We start from the raw sequence: 24437 nt of genomic DNA on the forward strand, positions 1-24437 counted from the left end.
GTATTCAGAAATCAGCGACAAAAACTAAACCAGATAAATAAAATATAACAAAAAGATGGATTTTCATTAAAGCAAAATAAAAATATCCAATTGAATTGCTGGCTATTTTTCGTTTTTGTTTTCTCATGGTCAAAAATGAAACAACAGATTTTTAATTTTAGCTTGATTTTGTTTTTATATTTAAAATCATGATAAAAAGAAAAGAAGCACACGCTCAGAGATGACTTGGTGAGAAAAAGGTCATGCAAAGCATCATCAACAGCCATTTACGATAGTTATTTTTGGGGGTTAAATTTCTATTTGCCTTTAGTGTATTGCAAAAAAGAGAAACCTAGTTTATCATTTGTGATTTGATCAGAACACACTGTTCAGTGTTTCAAAATCTGTAAGCTTGAACTTGTTACTTTTGGCCTGAGAGATTAAAGAAGAACGCTTAAAACAAGTCAAGATGGTTGAGACATGTCTGCAGTTCATTTAAGTTGAAAGGGAGTAAAGAGATTTTAAACTAAAACAGATAACAGTAAGGCTGAGCAAATACATGGCGTATTTTAAAATACAAGCAGCTTCTCTGAAAAGCTCAGAATTAAGTGTCTACATTCTCTATAAGGAAAATACTAGAAGTCTGAGGTTCCCTCAAAGCCATCATACTAATGTTCAGCTGTGTTTGTTTGTTCATACAGCAAAACAAAGATAAAGAACATTTTTAATTTGTAAGTGTTTAATTCAGCCACACTTGACAGATCATAATTTATCTGCAATCAAAGAGAATAGTAATATGTTACTGAAACAACTTGTTAAATTTTAATATCTAACCTACCCTAAAAAGTCCAGGTCCTGCTTCACAAGTGTGCCATTAAACCCATGCTACTTTTTGTTATAAACACCAGTAAAATGCACAACTATTAATTGGAAGATTTTTTCTTGGCCTGGAAATGTGCAGCATGTAGAAAAAATATTGTATAGTATTTGACATGTACAGCAAGCTTGAAACTGAAAGCCTTCCTCACTGATGTATTCACCTTTTCAACACATCAGACGTCATACGTTCAATAGGAACTGCTGTGACTGCAGGGAGAAAAGACGTCCCCTCAGGCTTTCAAATTTGACAAATGAAGAAAAAAAAAACTGCTACTCCGCAGTATTCTAAGGTGAACAGGAGGTTGTTTTTTGTGTTTTAAGATGCTGAGAATTTCTTGCATTTGAAACTATTTCTCTTTTTACCATTCCCTCTCGCCATCTCTCAGCATTGTGGAGCTCCATTTTGTGTGTATGTGTGAGAGTTTCTGGATGGATATCTGTGATGTTGGTTGGAGCGGGATATAAAACAGCAGGTGTGTTCCCCGTCTTTCTTTAGAAGGTCGTTATCTGCTTTCCGTGGCAGCGCTTGGCTCAGTAAAGAACTTCGCAGGGCGCTGGCAGATAAACAAAGTAGCGTGCAAAGATATCACTGTCAGCAAAACCGATCGTATTTCAGCAAAAATGCGAAAAAACAACAAAAAAACGTATTTATTTTGAAAATCAGTAAAGCTGCTTCACATTTACACCATGGGATACTTTATAAAGTCTGCAGATTTAACTTTACAAACTGATAACAGTTAAAGATGAGGAACTATGAATAACGTATAAGAGAGATTTAATTTTTAATTTTTGACACGTGTCATTTTTACAGGGCTGTTATACTGTAAACTACATCTACAGTAGAGTGCTTCACACAGACAATCAATCTAAAGAAAAGGGAATGAAATAAATATAAATATATATATTTTTCAATTTGCGTCTCACAAAAAATTCAGAGAAGATAAAAAGTAAGTTAACTTCAGTCTGATGTAAATTGCATCAAGTTTTGGATGCAAGGCTCAAGCGCTGGAGTCTCGTCTTCCTCCCTCCCTTTTTGCAGAGCGTTTTGGTTGACAGAAGATGCAGGGGGACCTTGTTGCACTTTGAGGTCGCGACCTGCTCCGGACACCTTTGTAACACTGCAGGGATCTACCCAACTCCTCCATCACAGCACTAAAAGACACACACTGCCAAGAAAAGGAAAATATTTTATTGTTTTTTTTAATGTCAATTGATTTTTCAATAACAACAATCCACAATAATAAAAAATATTGTTTGATATGTAACATGTGTAATGAACTTGTATTAATTTAAATCAAGACTAGTGGCTTCAGCTCCATGCGAGCATGCAGCCAATTACAAAGAAAAAGACTTGCTCAATTTTTACTTTTTATCTTTCTACTTGAAAGTTAAATGACTCATGATTTTTGTTTTCTCATCACAAAATGTACGTCTGCTGTGCAACATTTTAAATCAGCAAACCAAAATCAATTAGCCAGTTAATGATCTGGTAATAATTTGAAACGATCAAAGGGATGGAAAGCCTCAGGCTCATTTGAAGCTGGAGAATTTTAGATCCCATTAAAAACACATTAATCTTCAATTATGTATCTTTTCTTTATGTTTTATTCTTCTTTGGCTGGTGTGTGAAACATCATCATTCATAGCACAAAGCGTTTCTTTTATCATCTGTTTGTCTTTACGTTCAAAGCCAACAGAAGATTTTCCTCTTTCATCCGTAGGCTTTGCCAAAGGCTTCCCAAACAAACATGCTATCTTTAGTGATTTTCCATGAATACCAGCGACTTGTAGCTTCAGTAAAGAAAACTCATCTTCTATCAAACAAACAAAAAATGTTTGAACCAAATTTATTCTAGTCTCTCCAGTAACTATTCTCTAGAATTATATTTGTTTTGGACTCTTAAGAATAATAGATTTTCTTAATCCAGTTTAGTTCAATTGTTACTGTGCATAGCATATATTTTTTAAGTTTGCTTCCTCTGCATATTTGGTCGAACATATTTTACTATTCAAGTTGTGCATCAGTGACAACAGTTTAACTATTTGACTGTCATTCACTCTACAGTGGTCTACCATTTCAGTTTCTGTAGAACTAAACAACTTTTATTCTAATCTTAAGTTCTTCAGATAATGTTTTGGGGTTCTTGTGCAACCGTTAAATTTAATACACACAGTTTGCAGGTTCAGGTTCACTCTCCCAGTGAGTTATTATTCATCAGCTGCATTCCATTCTGTTATTAAATTACCTGCAAATTCATTTCTCATGTTTAATGTAGCTTATGAGTAGTTCTATTTGCGGGATTTATTTTACCTTATACTCAATATCAGGTTTTTTTTTGCTGTTTACTTTTAGAAAACAAAGGTTGTTGAACCTGATGAAATACAAAATATATTAAGTAAAACTCCAAAGCTCAGAGTGCCTTCTAAAGGTATTCATGCACCTTGAGTTTTTTCATATTTTGTCACATAGCAACCAGCAATTTCATGTTTTATTTGGAGTTTATGTTATAGATAACAAACATTGTAGTGCATAATTCAGAAGTGGAAGAAGGAGATTGCAAGCATTTTAGAGATTTTTGCAAATAAAAGTCAGAGTACTGTGGCATGTTCAATCCTTATTGATTCATGCCTAAGTGTCTGTGCAACTAGCTGCCTTCAGACGACAAGTTATAAATAAAGAATGTCCTCCTGTATGTAATTTAATTTCAGTATAAAGCCACTATTCTAAGAAGACCTTAAGGGGCTTCTTGAGAACATTAGTGAACAAACAACATCAAAAAAACAAAGGGAAAAAACAGATGTTTAAAGCAGGGTTAGTTTGAAAAAGAATGTCCCAAGATAAGAACATCTCACAAAGCACTGTTCAGTCCATCTTCTGAAATCAGAACAAATATGGTGTAAGTGAAAACCTACCAATACATGGCTGTGCACCTATCAGACTGAGTAAACAGAGGGGGGATAATGACTTCTTATGTGTCCCCATAATGGGTCCAGCTTACAAATGAAAGAAGGTTCTTTGATCAGACAGGATTAAAATGTGACTTTTTGACAAACTAATAATGCAAATCACCCTGAGCACATCATCTCCACCATAAAACACAGTGGTTACAGCATTATGATGAGGGTTAGTTCTCTTTTACCAGGGACCAGAAAGCTGATCAGAGTTGATGGGTGGATAGATGGAGTTCTTGTAGTTTGTGTTTGTAGAATAATGAGGAATGAATTCAGGAAAGCATTGTACATGCTGAGGCACAAGTTAAAAAATAAAGCTCACATGAGGGTTTTTCGCAAAACAAAACAAAACAAAAATGGGTCATTAATTAGTGTGTTGAGGGTAAAAGGGTCAAAAGCAATCACAAATTGGTAAAGAGGTGATTGCGTGTGACTGTAAGGGTATACTGGGACACTATGATGCAGGACAAAGAGAAGGTCAGCTGGTTTACAAACCTATTGTCTACAGCGAGTATGAGTTGTGTATGAGCTGCCATGGCTAGTCTGTGTCATCCCCCAGTAGCCTGCCGCTCTCCAGATCATTTGATAAAGAGCTGCCAGAGGAGGAAGTGGAGCCACGGCGTTGGAACTGACGGGACTGCATCCCGTAAAAGAAACAAAAGGCCTGATGCAAAAAAAAGGAAATAAAAATGGATGGAGGAGAAAACACGCAAAAGATAAACAAACTTAAAAGACAGAGGATATTTTTAGATAAAAGCAAAATAATAAAAAAATAAGCTGAAATACACAAAGTCAAACCAAACAAAAAAAAAAAAAAAGAAATGGGCTGAAATTATGATGCGAGTTCAGTGACAAAGAAGTAAAAAAGTGAAAAACAGCTACTTCGAGTTAGTTTCAACGTAGAGTTGAAACCAAGTAATTATATGCATACTATGACAGGAACTATACATATTTTTTTATCACTGTTTGGTTTCACATAAATTAAAAAATAAATGGGCTGAGCTGGAAAAAATGTGTGCGAGCATATCAAATCTAACTAATGTGTGAAGCTGGTGAAAGGACAACTAAATGATAATTTAAATCATTCAGTTTAAAAGGAAAAAAGGTTAAAAAAAAATCTCTAAAAAGAAAAGTGTTACTGTAAGTACTGTGGCATTTGGCAAATAGAAATAAATTTGGTAATTGCAAGACATTAAGAAAAAAAGTTATGCATCTTCTCATACAGTGTATCTAAAATTTCATTTCAAATAAAGAGAAGTGATTGGTTAGTTCTGACATTTTTAGATTGGAATTTTTTATTCAGTCCAACCTTGCTTATTGTGAAAAACAATCAGATACCTCTTTCTTTTTTACAAATGTCACACACAGCAGGAGCAACTAATATTTAAAAAAAAATAGATTTTAAAACACCAAAAATAATCAATAATAAAGGTATAAGAAAATACAATTTCTTATTCCCTACTATTTAAATTGTCTACTGTAAAATTTCAATCATTCTTTCATATCTGAATGTTACTTTGCACTCTTGAATTCTTTAGATGAACAGTCGTGTTGTTCTTCACTCACCTCCTCAATGTCTGCATTCCTTCTGGCCTTGTAGATGAACTCTCCAATTGCCACAAAAACAGACAGCACCAAACCAGCAGCTAGAACAATGAAGATCCCACCAATGTTCTCCACACCCAAAGCGTTGGCTTCCTTGTTGTCCTCCTCTGGACAACCATTGCCCCTCCACCACTTCTCCTTCATCATGTGTAGCTTCCCTTCCTCCTGCAGCTGGAGGATGGCGATTGTGATTTTGTCCCTGTAGGGGGAGCCTGTCAAAGAAGACACAATATTCACAGAATGATTTTTAAATTATGGATTTATTGTTTACCTTTTTATATTCAACACTTGTATTCTCTTAATCACACTTTACAGCATCACATTAAAACAATGTTTCTAATTGTTATTTGATAAGCATTATTTAGAACTGATTTGCATAGAAGTCCTGTGCAAAAGGATGGCCAAATTAGTTCCAAAATCAAGTTTGGGCTTCAGTTTTCAGGTCTGCCTGAATTACGAAGAAGTAGGTTTTATTTAGTCCTGTGGTGCTCATTATTTTCAGCACTCATGTACTTTTCCAGCAGGGAGACAAGCATGAGAGTGTTTGCTGAGAAGCAACAATTAACTGCCTCATCAACTAGGCATGCTGGCATGAATGAAAGCTGAGTTTGAAGGTGTGTAAAACTGTGCAAAGCTTGTTTTATTCTTATTCCTCCTAACAATTACTGAGAAAAGGAGAACTCAGAATAGATCTTTCAGCTTTGGCTTTTGGTATTTTCCTGGCTTTTTCGAATTAAACTCCTAACCCCTTTTGGACTAATGCTCCTTTTCTCTATAAACTATCTATGATATAGCTGCTGTTATAGCCACTCTTCTTGACAAAGTTGGTTCAAATTGCTTGGTTTCATGGCACAAAATGGAATTTGATCATAGTCCACAAAAATTCATGAGAGTAGACATCGGGGCTTTGACTATGCCATTCCAAAAGCTCAATGTTAGCCTGCTTCATTCATTTTAAATCAGTTTGGTGTTTAGAATTGCTGCCCAACTGTGTCAAAGTTTAGTAAATTTACTTGATTTGAGGTCAAAAAATATTTTAGAGGCAGTCCTTCCTCTTCATTATTCCATGGCTTTTGTGCAATGGCCCCACATCATAATGTTGCCGTCTTGTTAAACAACATTCTTATGGTTGAAAATCTTATCTTAACTACTTATTCCAAACACACTCCTTGCCATGTGACCTTTTAACTCAATCTTTATCTTGTCTGATCTTTGACCTTTGTCTATGACCTTTGTCCAAGCAGCACTCAGTTTGCCAACATGTGTACCTTAAGATTTCATTAAAGCTAAAGGTGACAGTTTTTAAATTATTCTTGATCTAAATCTGTAAGTGGGCAAATACTTTCTCCCCACACTGGAAGCATTTTGTTTTTAAAATATGCAATATTACAGAGAGGAAGCATGGTGAGTCTGGATATAAGATGTACTGGTAATTGGTCAAAACTCTCTTTGTCAACAAAACTGTAAAATCTGTTTCACTATGAACAATGACAATGTTTCACCAGTTAATAACAGTCTTGCCTCTTGGTGACTTATTCCCTAATAATAATTCTCTTTTTATATAAGATGTCATTTCATTGTGGAGTTGTAAGAAATTAATGAAGTCCTGAGTTGGAGGAAGCCAACAGCTTTTCAGAAGTATGTCACCTGTTTTAGCTGACTTTTGCCATTTAAAATGGCTCAAAATGAAATGTTTATAGTAGTGAAACACAGTGTTATGCTGGCAGATATTAACAGGCTAAACTTTCCCAACAACTGACTGTTGTTGTGGTTGGTGCTGTTTTGTTGAGCTGACCAATATGTATTTCTTACTCTTGATTATCTTGGCAACTGCAGTGGTCCTGAAATAACTCTAATTCTCTGTTAGATGTTCACAGTTTGGAGCTTCCCAAGATTTGAGTATTATTTAATCTAATGAGTGCTAACAAATATGAAATGTTGTTTTAACTCCTCTTACCAATAGGTGTTCCTACTCCATAGCCCTTGGAGTCTATGAGCCCTCCGATCTGTGTGAGGTTGCAGTTTCTTTGGCTGATGTACTCGATGCTAGTGGATTCCATCAGCATGGCATAATCAGTTGTCAGCACACGGGTGATGCCTTCCTTGTTATTCTTTACTAAAGCTGTTTTCCTGCTGCTCATAAAAGCCCACATCTTTTCATAGGTAGAGATCTTTGATTTCTGAAAGATCAAAAAGAAATATGAGCTAGTACGAAACACAGATTTGAGGGAAAATCTAAGTGAGCCTATCAATTATTCTAGATGCACATGCAGTATATATGCCACATGTGATTAAGTAGATTTGACGTGCAGCCACAAACGTGAGTAATTGTAAAATTACAAAGTGTATAGCTCATTGTGAATGTCTCTTCTTGCTCTGCCAGAGAAAATGGGACAGCTGTGTGGTAAATCTCCCCCAGCTGATTCAATTTGTTGAAGCCATCCACCCAGTCAGCTTCTTCCCATAGAGGCAGCCATAATCACTGGCTGCAATCTAGGAGGATAAAGCTCAGCATGAATCAACCCCACTGAGCCACAGCATGTGAGGAGAGGTGAATGTTGTGACGCAAGATGGTGACAGTTCTACCGAAGGACACTATTACGGTTCTCAAAAGGCTTGAGTCACCTCTCTGTTCTTTATTTTTTCCAAAGAGCAGAAGACCAGTTTTAACTAGTCTCTGAGCACCGTTTTTCCAAGAGATAAAGCAATGTTGATGAATGCTTTATTAATATTTAAATTTATTTAATTTAAATATTTATATCTGAATATGCAAGTATGGAAGCATTAATATGTAAAAAATAAAAATAAAAAACTGTTCTCATTCTTAAGTAAAAAAGTTTAGCATTTATTATTAAAAAATCTCAAGACTTGCCTTAAAGAATGTCATTGTGGATCCATCCCTCACTGCCCCGTATTCAATCCTTGTTTGTTTGGCGAGGTCGTCTGCAGAGTCGATGGGGGCATCCATTCTTTCAACTGTCAGGAAGGCTGCCAAGTTGGCCGTGTAGGAGGATATGATAATTAAAGTGAAAAACCACCAAATACCCCCAACTATACGGGTAGACAAAGCCTTAGGCATCACCTCAGAGCCTGGAGACATTGCAAGAAAAATAAAGAAAGGTAAATGGGTAAAGGTTTAAAAGTGTGTTAAAAGTACTAGTGGAATGGAGATAAATAAGTGTATGATATACAGTATATGAGCATATTAAAATTTTCTTTGGAAATACAGTATATTGATGATTAGTTATCTTGAACAAATGTGCAACAAAATACAAGCACAGTTTACAGCTACATTGTAGATATTGTGTATTTTATTTTTGTTTTGCAGTAAGAGTTCTTTTAATTTTATTTTACAACACTTACAACATGTGTAAGCAATTTGAAAAAGAAATGGAAACCCCTTGAATGGTGAGATGTATCAGCTCATTTTTTATATTAATCTTATTCTGATTGGACAGACAAGCATGTGCATATAAACAGGAGCCTGCTGTAGGTCCTGTAATGATATTTTAAGGTTTTTGGTGACTTCTTTCAGTGTCTTCTGGTCTGCTCTCAGAGTGAATAGCTTGGACGGTCAGACATAAACATTTAACTTTCTGTTTAGAATGTCCTCTTCTCATATAATATTTTCTAGCTGATTTCAAATATTCTTGAGACTTTTTTAAACCCCTTACCAGATACTTAAGTTGTTACAATCCTCTCTTGGAAATTTCAGATAGCTCTTTCCCCCTCATCATGGTGCTCATTCTCATTTTAGAAGTCAGTAGTTGACTGGACTAAATGTATGAGGTGTAAACAGGTCATATTTGCTTGGAAATGCTGACTATTGATTTACACCTGATGTGAAATTTGAATATTTAGCCTTGTTAAATGTAAAACTGTCAGAATTTATCCTTTAACACCCATGACATTACATATTAAATGATACTTTCTGATTGTTTGGTTTTTGTAGACATGTTATTTAAATGTTTCAGTATGGCAAAAGTACATATTAAACAGCCTTATATCAAAATGGAGGAAAAACAGTCTGTCAGAAAGTTTTTCACATGACTGTATATTGTAAACCCAAAAGAAAGAAGCAATGCATGTAATTAAATACAAATAATTATTACATTCTTTGATGCACTAACAAGCTATCTGTGCAGCCTTCTTACACTAGTTGTTTTGTGTATTGCTAGTCATCTATTGCTGCATCTCATACCTACATAAATAAAATGTCCAAATTATCCAACATAACTCTCACAATGCTTAAAACATGACAATTGGAATTTATGTCACACATCTTCTGATTAAAAAACACCAAAAACAGGAGATCTGAACCTTGTCGCATTAGCGCTCCAATGCCAAACCAGAAACTGTTGAGCAATGTGAAGTTGTTCTGTACCAAAGTTGAGGATGGATTGCAGGCATGTGGGTTGTACCACTCATATGGTGTAAACCTGAAAGACAAAGAGTGACACTGTGAAAGAGAAATAGCGCATAGCAATTCACAATATGTTAAGCCATAAGTTATGTTTTACAGACAGTTAAATTATTATCACTTCAAGACAACTCTGTTAGGTGAAGACTCCAACATAAATTGATAAAATGGAAAACCAACTTGTGGTCTTCATCAGAACCTACTGACAACATTGATATTGCTCAGATTCTAACAGTCATGGCTTCTACCTTAACCTTACATGCATACATCTGCCAAGTCATGCTTGTAACAACAATCATTGCCACATGCAGCAGTGGTAGTAGTTTACCTTGCAATCACAAAGAGCACACAGCTGACCCCAGTACAGGCTAATAGCACATACATCCAGATGTCCGGGGACAGAGGGTTGAGGAAGGAGAACACGCCTGGATTGGTACCGTTGGGTTTCCGGTACAAGATACTGATTCCTAAAGTCATGAAGGGCTTGGAAAAGTCAATCACTTTTTCTCGAACATAAGTGATAGTCAAAGGAGCCACAGCAAGATCTGCAACCTGTTGTTAAAAAATTTAATTTTCAGAGATTCATTTTAAAGAAGAGAATAAAAAACTAGTAATGCAGAACAGTGAGAGTCACAACAAACTACTTTTCACTCACATGGTCGATAAGCTCCCGGACCATCCCGTTCCATTCTCCCTTATCATTCTGAGCTCCATACTTCCCATCACCCACCAACCGGACTTCATATGTAAAACCCAAGATGTTGGAGAGCTCCTTCAAAAGGTCCATGCAGTATCCCTCATAACGGTCGTTTCCAACCAGCTCCTTTTCAGACTTTTTTACCATCACATAAGGATTTTCCTTTAAAAAAAATAAATAAAAAATATAAACTTTACTATGCAAATAGTCTTTATGGCAGTATTTCTATGAAATTAATTACATCTTGAATTTTAGTCTGAAGATACTGGCAACGTAAACAGGAATTACACTTGGATGAGTATTAAATAATCCTCTCTATCTTTTTAAAATCATCCTTCTTCTTCCTAACCCATCTAACAAGATGGGTCATGTTCTGTTACTAACCCATCTTCTCACCTGTATGGTTGTGACAATCAGAGTCCTGTTAGCCAGAGAGTCTGTCACGTTGGTATTCTTTTCCCGGGTGGGCTTCTCCATTAGTTTCATCCCCCTGTATGAGTTCCACACAGCCACCTGGAACCACAAACAGGATTTCAGACTCAAAAACTAACATCTGCTGCTTTAATCGAAACATGCTACATGTGACAGCTGCTCTACTCAGCGAATAAGAAAGACAGAAATCTAGCAGAGACTTGTTGAATAAACTGTAAAAACCTGAATAAGAGTGTTATGTGATCAATAACACCTGCATCTTTAAAGGGAATAAACCAGCTGATTTTCTCATTCATTGGTGAAAAATGAAAACAATTTTATTTGTTTTCTTTTCAAGGCTAAAGAGGAAACTGGAAGCTGCTTCAGTGAACTGTATATTAATCATATTTTCTAACTCGGTGAAGTGAGAAATTAAAAGAAAAGTAAAAAGATCTAACACTTGTGCCTCCTTTTCAACTTTCTCCCTAATTCATTGTCCTAAAACATTTACCTTTACTTACTGAGCACTAATAATTTTTACCAAAGTGCAGAAACTTTTATGTACATGACAACAGAGGATATTAACATGAAGAAGTAATTCCAAGTGCCTTAGTGAATGGCTTACATTCAGACATTTACCCATCACCCCACAGGTAAACCAATAAATAAAATTCTTGTTGTCTTCTGAAATAAAACCATCTGATCTTTTAGTGATCTATTTGAAAAGAATTTCTATGAGTTTTGAAAACAAGAATTGAGAGCATAAGTTTTTATTTCTTTAGCACAAATATGCATCTATACATACAGGATCAGACGTTACATACACTCAACCTATATGATAATCTCCAAACTGTTTTTATGTGTCCTTTGTATTAGGAACATCCAGAAATACATCATTTTCTACCAGCTAGCTTTTGATTTGACATTAAAAAATTACATATTCTTTCATCTTCAGTATTACTGTACGAGAAACAAGATGCTGCCACAACCGTGCGTAATAGCTGATACAGTCTAAGAGGTTTAAAAGCTTCTCCTTAACTCATCCAAACAAATCAATAAATATTTTAAACTTGTTAATCCATTTCTTGTGTTTAAAATGTATAAATTTACCACTTACCATTCCTTGTTTTTGAAAGGCACTAAAACTGTGTCTTTTATGTTCATTTAACACTGGAAATATTTAAAAACATTAGAAAATCTAATAAGCTTATTTATGCCAAAGACAAATATATGACACTTTCTTACTGGAACTATAGTATTTATATTTTTAATATTATTTGAACCTCAAATGAATCTTGCACAATCTCATTGGTTAACTTTAATCATTGGAGAAACAGAAGTAAATTATTACAATTAATCAGAATGATCTTGTAAGTATTAATTAGCAATGTAGTCAAAATACATATTTGCCACCTCTGAAATAACAAAGTGAAAAACCTTTTGCCTCTTTTCACTGTAAATATATATCATTCTAAATTAATATTTTGCAACCATACATACAAAGCTCAGTTTGGATGTAATTTTAAGGGACTGACACCAACAGGGACAGCATGAATGAAACACAGGCAGCAGAGTCAGATGGGTTCAGAGGCAATAAAGGGCAACAAGGAATCTGTTCTCTACACGATCCCAGTGCGTGTGAATGAGGTTGGCCACACCAGGCAGTTTAATCCCAACAGTTATCAGATTAAAACAGGCATCTGTCAGATGGATTTTCAACTTCTCAAATCTTCTCAGTGTTAAAGAGCAAAGGGTCATGGGAGCTCATGACAGTGATGCAGTAAAGTTAAGCGCATTAACTTATTATGCGTCACTGTTAATATAAACTGGCAATGACAAGCCTTTCTCTTCTGGCGTTAAACTCTCTAAGCAAAACAATGTTTATATTCTGGAACAATGGCCTGTTCTGTCAATCACTGCAAAGAGGATGATGAGCAGTGAATGCATCAGTGCCTCTGACTGTATTAAACTGAGCTTAAAAGACAGCGCAGTCTTTTAAAACTTCAAGATCTGCACTGGAATCTCATTTCCAAACAATTACTTCACTCTTTATTAGAATTTGTCCGATTACATTAACCCATAAAGTCATAAAAACTAGGAAAATCTGTATTATTTCTGAAATCACTATATATTTTTACCATAGAATTCTGAGTGGAAGTTCATAAACCATCATAGGATATTGCAGAAGACAAGAACAGATTGGTGTATGTAATTAATGCAATTATTAAATTAACATAAATACTAATTTGTCTTGAACCTTTCCATAACTTTTACAACCACATACTTGAGGGTGATATATCTGAATTTGATACAACAGACCAACAAACATTTTAACATATTAACAGTCAAAATATTTTCAGAAAAATCATAAAACAGTAATATGTGTTTGTAGTCAACCCCTAGAATCCACTAGAGTGGAATCCAGTGCTTCCAATTCGTAAGTGATAAATAAGCAAACACAGTCCACCTATGAGCAATTTAATCTCCATATAGATAGAGCTGTTCTGTATCTAGCTGAAATATACAGTTGTAGTAATTATCTTTGGACCTAAAGAAGAATGATAGAGTCAGCACACTACTGTAGATAGTGATAGTAAAATGATGTGTTTGATACTAGACAGTGTGCTAGATAGTAATAACTGCTAGTATATAGTAGTTATTATAGCAAGAAACTAGGGAACAGGACCAAAATCTGGGTATAGTGATTAACTCAAACATGAGCCTTCAGAGCCACACAAAGACAGTTGCAAAATTGGCCTTTTGTCACCTGACATTTCTACGATTAAAGGACTAATGTCTCAGCAAGATCTAGAGAAACTCATCCATTTCAGATGATTTCAGAAATCTGAACAACTCAAATAGCTGAAATGTAGTTTATGTCAGTCATTCAGTTGCCTTCTTCCCTTAAAACTCTGAGTCATGGGTTTGCTGTATATAGCATTGCAAATTTATCATGTGTACCAGGGTGGCTTCCAATAAACACTGTTATAAAAACTGACTCTCTCTTCCTCGTGTGCTTTAAGAAAAATGCTAAGAACCCTAAAGCTCATCCGTACTCAGAACCAAATCACACTGGAAAACCATTACCAAAGATTAGGAGCATACTAAGCCGAGCCAAGAAGGAGGCTGGAGGCAAAAAAAAAAAAAACATTTCCAGAGGAGTCAACAACTTTGAAGGAAATTACTTTATTTCTTATTTTTATTCTTTTCCACCTCTTCAAAGTGTGCCTAGCACACTAGCACCCAAAAACAAACCCAACTGCAATGAACTGATAATTTCATATTATTACCATGAAGCCAGGTGTTTTATGAGATGTGCATTCCATATAGCAACGAGGCCCTAAGGATTAAGGTTAAAAGTTAAAAGGGCAGCATAAAATTAAACTACAACATAAATCACAGCCTCTGGAACTTGACAGCTGATGACTGTCCACATAGCTGCCTTTCTGACAACTGAGACAGATGGAGTTGGGAACTTTATGCACAAGCTGTCTACGAGGATAGACTGGTTAAACATCTGTTCTTTGGCTCAAATGTTTTAAAAAGTACTATAAGGAGTATTTGAGGTCATTTTAAACTCAAGGAGATATTATAGAATTTTTAAATTGAGATCCTTCACAGAGGTAACTCTCCATTTAGCATATACATAGATTTTTTGGTCCCAAAGGATTAGGCTAACTGCTAGTATGGAAATTATAACAACAGACTTCTACAGTCTTGAAACAATTAGAGTCTCAAAAACACCACAGGAATTTTTGCAAGTTCAATTTGATCACCCATCATCAAATTTGCTTTGGATGGCCATTTATATGTTAGCGTATAATAAAGGAAAGAGGATTTAGATAAACTTGATGTTGGTAAATTTACAGCATTTTATTTTTATCTATCTGGCTTTCTTTCTTGCTTTCTTTCTTTCCTACTTTCCTATTTTCTTTTGTCTGTCCTTCCTTCTAAAGTTACTGAGAAAAAGTTTTGATGCTTGTCATATCAATCAGAACCTGCACCCAAAGCGCATAAAAGCTGAAAAGTCAAATATAGCATAGCTGTACACAAAATCATTGAAGGGTAACAGAGTTGACAAGGCAGGTAACAGAAGAGGTGGGTGGCATATGAAATGTAAAACACAGAAAGGTCTGGGGAAAAAACAACAACAAAAGGCTTAAACCAAACAGGGCACAGAACAAACCTTGATCCACCTTTTTGTGAGGCGACTTGTGCCCTCCACAACACCCTTTAGAAAATGTGAAGAAAGCAACGTAAACCACAGACAGCATGGAAAGAAACAGTAAGTTGGTACAACATTAATAATACTCATGTCTCTGCAAATTTACAGTGTCAAAAACATGTTTTTCAGTCACCCACCAAATATAGACCGAGCATGATGTTCGTGTAATAGCCTGTTCTTCAGGTGGCTGTACTCACTCTGGCAGTGCCGTCTTCTTGGAGGCTGATAATGTCCAAATCAAAGTCTCTCCTTAGGCCATCTGTCTTATTAAGTACAATGTGCCCTGTCAGTCCATCCCACTGTGCCTAAAAAAAAGAGACACAGAAAGAAAAAGAAAGAGCATCAAGAGAGTATCTAAGTTCTTTGAATGTGTGGAGAGTGAATGAGATACTCTGATAATTCACTCCCAGACACAAAGTCACATATAAAAATAGAATATTCCTTGATCTGATTATGGGTCGCATTCATTACAGTCGACTGGCCCGATCAGTGGATTTGGTTGTGTGTTTTTATGGAATTATTCAACCTACAAAGTCCTCAGAAGCTTATTTGCCTAGTTTAGACACAATTTGAAAGAATTAAAGGGAAAATAATGTTGTAGGACTTGACAGAATCTAAGTTCATTGCCACTAAATATTTTAACCCAAGACAAATAGTTACCATGTGCTCCACACACCTTTATTAGTCCACACATATTGCACTATGTAAAAGTAACAGGACGTTGCTAAAGCAGGGAGATAATATATGCTTTACGTATGAGTCATTTAATGACACAGTCACACAGTGGGTACAATCAAAAAATGTGAAGAGAGAAATCCTTTCCCTATACATAGGGTACTGATATAGTACATTGATCAATAAAATTCTAACTAATGTGAGAGAACATCTTTTGTCATTGGTCAATTAGTTTAATTGATAAATGATCAGTTCAACCAGGGGTTTGCTAGATGCTGCTAGTCTAGAGGAGCTGTGAGGGGAAGTCGTGGGGGAGAGGTACTCTGTAAGGCAAAAGCTCTGATGGGGGCTACAGCTTTAAGGAAGAGCTTTGTGGAAATAATCAGTGTTTTGTGAAAGCAAGTGTTTTATTAATACTGTACTTCACACATCTGGCATTTGAGGAACAGTGATAAGAGGAAAGTCTTTACTGAAAGACTAAATCAATATTAACTTAAATTCTTCTTTTTTTTACTTAATGCCTTTATTTTATTTTAAAAAGTGAATTGTAATTAACATTTATAAAAAGATGATTTACTAAATTTGAAGTTACAATTATAGCACAACTATTTTTCTGCTTTCCTATTGCCCTTTGCTCTCCTAAATGTTGAGAGAGTGTTTTTTTTCCTTTTTTTAACTCTTACTTTATGAGCTGCTTCACGTACAATATATTCAGCATTTAAATTGAGGGTTCAATACAGGAATGTACAGTAAATCAAATTACAGCATTTCCATTATGTCCCTAGAATGCTTTCTTTTCATACATTATTAACTTTAACTTAAAGTTTTAATACAAAAGGCATAAAAAAATGTAATTTAGAAGAATATCTCTCTGCAATTGGTAGTTTAAACCACAAGATATTATTCATATTTCAAGGGTTCTCTGAGAATATTCTGAATGACAAAAGACTGCCTGCCATGGTAAAATAAAAAGTAATTAACTTCAGTCAAAAACACATTGAACATTGTGCAGTAAAATATTCAAAGGAAAGAGAAATCACACTTATTGTAGTGTTAACAAAGCATGATGTCAAGGATTATGCTAGCTGCTCTTGCAATCAGACAGTCTATTATTAAATAATGAATAGCACAGGAGAATGAGTGCTTCAAAAACCAGTAAATAAAACTAGAGGCTAAAGAAGAAAATTCAAACAGAAAAAAAGCACAACATTAAGAAGAAAATCCAAGAAAGGGGATGGAGTGATAACATTCTCCCTCCCAGGCAGGCATCGGTCCTAAACTGGATTTAAGACTTAAAGAGATCCAACTATTTGAGCATCAAAGGCTTCATTTCTGTCTGTAGGGCATTCAGTCAGACAGTCGGGCTATAGGCCACAGGTTCTCAACCTCTTAGTATATGAAAGACATGTATTTTCATATTGACTGCTTTCATATGGAAGGGACCAACAAAATATATAACCTCACTTGATATTAAATTTGTTTGCAATTCAACTCTAAAGCTTTGACAGTATAAATGTAAAGAATGATCTTGTGCCCGGGTGGTCCTTTGAAAACCGACTCTGCAAATCTTGAAAACTGTATGGGAATAAAGCTGAAAGCAGTAAGCGGCACAGGGTTCTTGGCTCCATAATGTGGATCATTTTCTGACTCTTACCTCCTTGAACAGGTTCATAAAGCGAGGTCCAAAGCGCCAGGGTTTGTGGCGGTGACACTGCAGCGAGCTAACGGTCATTTGAGTGGCCCGCTGCGACGCAACAGCAACCATGTACACAGCATCAAACATCAAGGCTGCATCTGTCTATAGAGAACATACAGAAAATATATGTGTTTACTTTTTTATTATTCAGAAGCAGCATTTTAAATTACTACAGGCTGTAGATTTTGTCAAATGAAAATTAGATGAGACTGCACAGAAAGTGAGCCACTAAGCAGTGTGGATTTTTTTTTTCTTATTGGTTTACTTTGCCCATCATTGCTTGTGTAACTTCTTTAATCCAATCAGATGTGTTTGTGACCATATTTACAGTTGTCATTTTACTTGTGTAATTTTAATAGAGATGGTTCCTGTTTAGCAAGATAATGTTGTAAAGGTGCACATCTGTCATGATTTAGAAACTTACTGTGAAGAAGTCTTTTAAGTCTCACTTCCCAACTGCTCTATGCGCTCTGTTATGACACCAGATTTTTAAACTACAGAAATACATATCATTGACTCTCAGTCAGTTTTGTGAAGGTTTTGGTAAATTCAATAAAACTATTTATATTCTAGAATATCCATATATATATATAACAGATGCTTATTAAATGAGAAAACAACTGTTTTTGGCAATGGAGTTGGAAACATAATGACCTGACGATGTTTTCCTCAAGCAAAACCTGACCAGCTCACATTATAGAATCCTCCATAAAACCTATGGTGTTTCAGAGGATGCTCAAGGAAATGTCAGTCCGTCTGTCAAAAACTTAAAGCCGAAGCAGCTTTAAGTTTAACTCAAAACATATCAATAAACCCCCGTGGACAGCCTGAGAATTAAGAAATTGACTTGAAACAGGCAATGCATGCAAGAAACCCTTTAATACTGTATATCTCATGGCTAAAATAATTCTACATTAAGGAGAGAGGCAAGCTTTCCTCAGAATAATGTCAGAGACTAGGCAATGGCTACAAAAAGCATTTAACTGAATGAATTTCAATCAAAATTTGTGACACTATCTATTAGGGGGTCTTTCTACATGGAATTTGCAAGTTCTCCCTATGCATGCGTGGGGCTCTCCGGGTACTCCAGCTTCCTCCCACAGTTCAAAAACATGACTGTTAGGTTAACTGGTTTCTCTAAATTCTCCCTAGGTGTGAGTGTGTGCATGGTTGTTTGTCCTGTGTCTGTCTCTGTGTTGCCCTGCGACAGACTGGCGACCTGTCCAGGGTGACCCCGCCTCTTGCCCGGAACGTTAGCTGGAGATAGGCACCAGCACCCCTACCAATCCCACTAGGGACAAGGGTGTTAGAAAATGGATGGATGGATGGATGGATGGATGGATGGATGGATGGATGGATGGATGGATGGATGGATGGTCTCCTAAATTTTCCCACAGTAAGACTGCATAATTTTTAATATATTTTTTATTCAGTTAGCAAAAAATGTTATTTTTTGTTGCTTATTTGCAATACAATAGATTTTCCTGAGAGAAAATTAAAAATAAGGAAGCAGGAAGAGGAAGCAGAAAACGTTAGAAAATGTTCTGCTTGACTTATCACTCTTCAATAAAAAAATTTAAAAAACACATTTTTGATCAACTGTGTTTACATATTATCAGATCATCATCTGGCATCACTGGCTTAGAGCTTAGACTTACTGTCATGACTCCTTCCATCAGACCACTCTCCTGTTTGGGAGCCTGTACTCTGTCCGAAGCCCACTTGTCAATAGTTGAAGCTACCCACGGATCATCAAAGTTAAGTAGTCTGAAACCAGTCATGTTGACCCCACTGTAACGGTAGGGTTCCAGGTCCAGAGCGAACAAATCCTGCCGGAGTAAAGAGCAGATGAAAATCAGAGGAATGAAGAAAATCTGAGTACACTGCAAGGACAGAAAGAAAGTGATCTATAATAATTTCTAATCTCTAGTCAATTAACAAAATTTCTCAGTCAGAAAACAAAACAATCTTTAACCATCTCACCAAAGTTGTGAAGAAAAAATGATAGTATTCTGTCATCATCCCCATAGATGAAAGCTGGAAATAATAATAAAAACATAATTTATAATATCTCATTATAGGTGAATTACAGAGTGAATATATAACTAAATAATTAAATAATTATAACACACTCTTTGATTTTCTTACACTTTATGTAAGTTTAAAATAAACACAACATTAAAATCATTGGTAATAGTGAAATGGATACGACATGAATGCAGAAATCAAACTTTCTGCCTCATTTGTTTTCATCAGGGTTCTAAACTCAGTAAAGGCAGGTAAAGTCCTTGTATTTGTGCATATCTGTACATTAAAATTAAAATTCAGAAGCATTGAGTTAAATAGTTCTCACTGCTATTTGAGAACTAGCATTGAGACAGGTCTGTGGTCTGGTTGAGACAGTTAAAGGTCTGTGGAATATAAAATAAAATGCTATAAGTAGTAGTTTACGTCCTTTATTGCTATCATTCAAAAGTAAAATGAAGGGAGGGATAGTGAATACATTAAATAGCTTCCACATGATTTATTACTTTATTATAATATGCTGTTTAAAAAATGTAATTGAATGTAGTATTGCCAAAGGAAGGAATGTGTCGTGAAACTGAAATAGAAAAGGCACATAAAGTAATAAAAGTCGCATCACTGACCTGTTTTAAAAGTTCTGAAGCAGTGCGGTAAGAACAGTCAAAGATAATAAAAAACTCTCTGTCTTTCTTCAGTTCCTTCAGCAGCGGCCGAGCATCTTGGTTGCCAGGGGTGAGCTGCCGTATCCTGATCTTCAAGTTTAATTTAGCTGGAGCCTTAATCAACTCCTGCATCCGCATCAGACCTAAAATAACATAAGAATTTTAATTATTTACAATTTAATATTTTTTCTGAAAATTTCAACTTAGCTTGGGACTCTTGATGGAACAAAACATCTCTATCTGGCCCCTTCTGCTCTTTTTCATCTGCTCTTTACTCGGGCAGGATTTATTCGCTCTGGACCTTTGTAATCTGTATTAGCCACACACAGTGCTGAAATAGTGTACAGTGACTCTATGGACCCATTACATTATGTACGCATCAGTTGTTTTTTTTCAGAACACAAAATCGGCAAAGAAAACTTTCCAAATGAAATGTAACTAAATTGAATTGAACTAAACTGAATCACTAGCAAATATGATCCATCTATATTACGAAATTGTAGCATTCTAATGATTTTCCTCCTCTCAGATGTTTCTTCTTAAAATTTTGAAGAGTACCTCTCCTGCAGAACCAGGAATTTTCTATTATCAATATGAATTATGTCTGATTTTTTTTTTTTTGTCTTAGGGCTTCCAGAATGGCTTAAGAGTGAACAAATACAACACAACACAAAAATAGGGGTAAATTGCTTCAAACTGCTGAACTTGAGGAAGTATTAATATGTAAAAGATATTTAGTAAAATATGTAAAAGATATTTAGCATTTTGCAAAACTTTGTTAATTTCTGACTGATATTTTACAGATATTAACAGTAAAGTGGTGTAATAATATGATCAATTGGCCTTACCTGTGCTGTCTTCATAGACCACTGTTAGTTTCCTCCATTTAAAAAATGTGACCACATCTAGGATGGCCCTGGCGATGGCTGTATATTCAGGATATAGGTTAATAAAAAACGTGTCTTTGTTGTCCACTGAGGGGTGCTTCCACCGAGTCTGTATGTGAGGAACTTCCAGAGCATTGCAGATGGACTGCACTGCACTGACTGAGGAGCTGTGAGAGGGTCCGAACACAGCCACTACCCCGAGAGCTAGCTGGTCACACACTGGTAAAAGATAGGGAAAAAAAACATACAAATAAATTACTTTAAGGTAAAATAGTTTTTAAAAAAAGAGGTTTTGGGGGGGCGCTAGAGCGCTGCAATGGAGTAGGCGCTTTTTTGTGAGGCTCTGTGTCATCTCCTCAAACTTTGCTTTTAACATAACACACCTGGCCCGAATATAGGGTCGTTGTTGGGGGTGATTTTAATTGCTACCTCGACCCTGTACTAGACAGGTCTTCTCCTAAACCTGCCCCGCTATTGCAGTCCACATCGGTTATAACCAAGTTAGCAACATCTTTGGATCTGGTCAATGTCTGGCGGCATCTACATCCCATAGAGAGCCAATACTCCTTTTTTTCGACGGCACACAAATCCTCAACAAGAATTGATTATTTTCTGGTTGATTCAAACTTATTACCCCGTGTTTTCAAATCCACCTACCACCCTATTCTCATCTCTGATCATGCACTGTTGTCAGTTGAATTTAACTTTGATACTCAAAGAGCACAATACAATTGGAAACTTAATCCCTCTTTAAACTTGGACAGCTCCTTTTGCAAATTTGTTTCTAATAAGATCTCAGATTTTTTGGCTTACAATAATAATGGCGCTGTCTCTGATTCCACTCTTTGGGAAAAGTTGTGATAAGAGGTGATATTATAATCATACCAATCCAATGTTAAAAGGCTCAGACGTAATCGTCTGGTTGAAATTGAGAAGCAACTAACCACACTGGAAGTAGTGCCTCATGTCGATCAGAGAGTATTGGCAGGCATATATGTCTTCCGACCGAGTTTTGGTGCGGAGATGCTGGCGCTTTCCTGCCCTTTCTTTTAGATGGATTGGGCCGAGGAGGGGTGTGGCACGCCAAAGAGTGGAGCGGTGCTGGAGCGTCACGCAGTCAGCTGTAGATCGGCGAAAGAGAGCGCTGCAGACGGATCGTCCCTACCAGGAGCAGCATAAGAAGCAGAGCCCAACCCGTGGCCTCGAATTGATGACTTTTGTTTAAAAACAATTATTGACTCCGGGGTTTTATTGAGAAAAAGAGGATGGTTTTATTGTGTCACTATTGGTGACTTTTTTGGTAATAAAATACCTTGCGCTTGATTGCTTTGCTGTTTGGGTTTTTGAGTTGTTTGCTCCCCCTTGTACCAAAGACAGAGTGTGGGGCCATATTGGCCATCAACATGAGCACAATCAGCGTTCAGCGCAACATATTTTTTATGATCTTCTTATAAAACCTCCCACTTCCAGACATCTAATCTCACTGTTTGTGAATGTTTTCTCTATGTCAACGCCGTCTACTCATATCAGAGATGCCTGGTCAAATGATTTGGGAGTTACAATTTCTACATAAAAAACTGCTCCATTAATGCCAGATTGCAACTAATCCAGTTTAAAGTGGTGCATCGCCTGCACTACTGATCTTCAAGTTTAATTTATGCAAGGTTGAATAAAATATTCCTCAAGTCATTCAAGTACATGTGGCAAATGTTGACACCCTAAGGCTACCCTTGGACATCAATTCTGGCACTGCCATTATTTAACAACCTTTTGGTCTGACATATTTTGTCTCTACCAAACGGCGTACAAACAACAGATACCTTCAGACTGTCTTGTTGCTCTGTTTGGTGTATCTGACTCCTGCTCTGCTCTGCCCCTGCCTGTTCGAGAGGCTCTCGCCTTTGGGATGGTCGTGGCTAAACGTGTCATTCTTACAGAGTGGAAGTCTGCCTCACCTCCCTCCTTTAAATGTTGGCTGAATAACATGGCTTCTTGTTTACATCTTGAAAAAATATGCTACATTCTCAATAATAATGTACCCAGGTATGTTGGGACGTGGGGGCCATTCCTTGAACTTTTGAGTAATACCACTGGACACGGGTAGTGACAGACTAGCGTCTGCTCTGTGGCCCTGCTACCTCCCTGCCTGTCAGAAAGGCTGTAGGTTGGCCTCTCGGTTGGTACACAAGTGATTTAATACACCCTGATGCACTCATATCCAGCAGTATGCGGAGGAGCTGAATATTTTATTTAGTTATCTTACTTGTTTTAGTTGTACATATTAACCTTCCCCTTTTTTTTTTCTTTCTTTCTTTCTGTTTCCCCCATCTATCTATTTGCTGTTCTATCTTCTATCCTTAATAACCTGGGGTGGGTTGGGTTGGGGTATCACTGTTTTTGTTGTTTATTTTATGGTTACATAAATGACAGTTGGACAGTCGTATTCTGGAATTTATTTGTAACTGCAATCTTGTTTGGACTCACTCACTGATGATGACAATATAGAACAGTGGTCCCCAAACTACGGCCCGCGGGCCAGATGCGGCCCGCCTCCACATTTGGTCCGGCCCCCTGAACAATACCAGAGTATTTTCATATATGTGCATTTTTATTTGATAAGTTGGACTTTTGCAATAAAATGTTCCTTAGTAATGAACTTTATTTATTATTAACTATTAGTTAGTAACTATTTTATATATGCATATAATTGACCCTAACCCTTTTTTTTATGTGGAGAACCCAGTGTTATTTGGTTATTATTTATTTCATAAATAGTGTTATTTCCTGACTTTTGTTCTCTGAAGAATCCAGAAAAGGTTATTTGATTGTGCTTTCTGAAAAACAATACATTTTTATGTTTAGTACTTTTTCTGTTACAAAATGACCCCGGCCCCCCATCAGAGAAGGGACAAGTTATGTGGCCCTCACAGGAGAAAGTTTGGGGACACCTGAAATAGAAGATCCCAATGCCAGCGTCAACCCACGCCAACTGGTCATCGCGGTCTGATCGATGATCCGGATATCATTGTATTTTGATAACTGTCCTGCAGTCTTGTTAATTTGTTGAAAACAAATATATTAAATTAAAACAAAAAAAAAGAGGTTTTGCCGTGTATGTGCTTATCTTAACAGAAAAAGATCAGGCACTACGCACCATTGTGTAAAAAAGATGCTGAAATATTGCCAATGTGGAAGTATAGCATAAATGAGGGTTCATTTTGTTTGAAATATCTGACTTTAAAATAATATTTTGAATGTACTTTGAATCATTTTGTCCTGGTAAACTGGATTCATCATATTTATTAATCATATTCATTGGAAATA

General features: G+C 36.2%; 1 protein-coding gene across 3 annotated transcripts in view; it reads right to left on the reverse strand.

Annotated features, from left to right (window-relative positions):
- Nucleotides 1–1500: 1500 nt before the first annotated feature.
- LOC102238325 (glutamate receptor ionotropic, kainate 1-like) overlaps nt 1501–24437 on the reverse strand; it is a 30826-nt gene continuing 7889 nt past the window's right edge. The window contains exons 3-18 of one of the 3 annotated variants that reach the window (XM_023341675.1): nt 21075–21332; nt 20188–20369; nt 19523–19576; nt 19198–19368; nt 17498–17641; nt 15366–15473; nt 15130–15174; nt 10929–11045; nt 10491–10694; nt 10164–10387; nt 9736–9854; nt 8288–8505; nt 7373–7595; nt 5377–5627; nt 4306–4474; nt 1938–2024 (exon numbers count right to left, since the gene is read on the reverse strand). In XM_023341675.1, the coding sequence (XP_023197443.1) occupies nt 4349–4474; nt 5377–5627; nt 7373–7595; nt 8288–8505; nt 9736–9854; nt 10164–10387; nt 10491–10694; nt 10929–11045; nt 15130–15174; nt 15366–15473; nt 17498–17641; nt 19198–19368; nt 19523–19576; nt 20188–20369; nt 21075–21332 (2444 nt within the window). In that variant the 3' untranslated portion in view covers nt 1938–2024; nt 4306–4348. Of the gene's footprint in view, nt 2025–4305; nt 4475–5376; nt 5628–7372; nt 7596–8287; nt 8506–9735; nt 9855–10163; nt 10388–10490; nt 10695–10928; nt 11046–15129; nt 15175–15365; nt 15474–17497; nt 17642–19197; nt 19369–19522; nt 19577–20187; nt 20370–21074; nt 21333–24437 lie in introns of all 3 variants that reach the window. The other 2 variants (XM_014471777.2, XM_023341676.1) reach the window with 2 other exon arrangements.

The sequence above is a fragment of the Xiphophorus maculatus genome, chromosome 11 (genome assembly GCF_002775205.1).
Source record: "Xiphophorus maculatus strain JP 163 A chromosome 11, X_maculatus-5.0-male, whole genome shotgun sequence".
NCBI classification, from domain to species: Eukaryota; Metazoa; Chordata; class Actinopteri; order Cyprinodontiformes; family Poeciliidae; genus Xiphophorus; species Xiphophorus maculatus.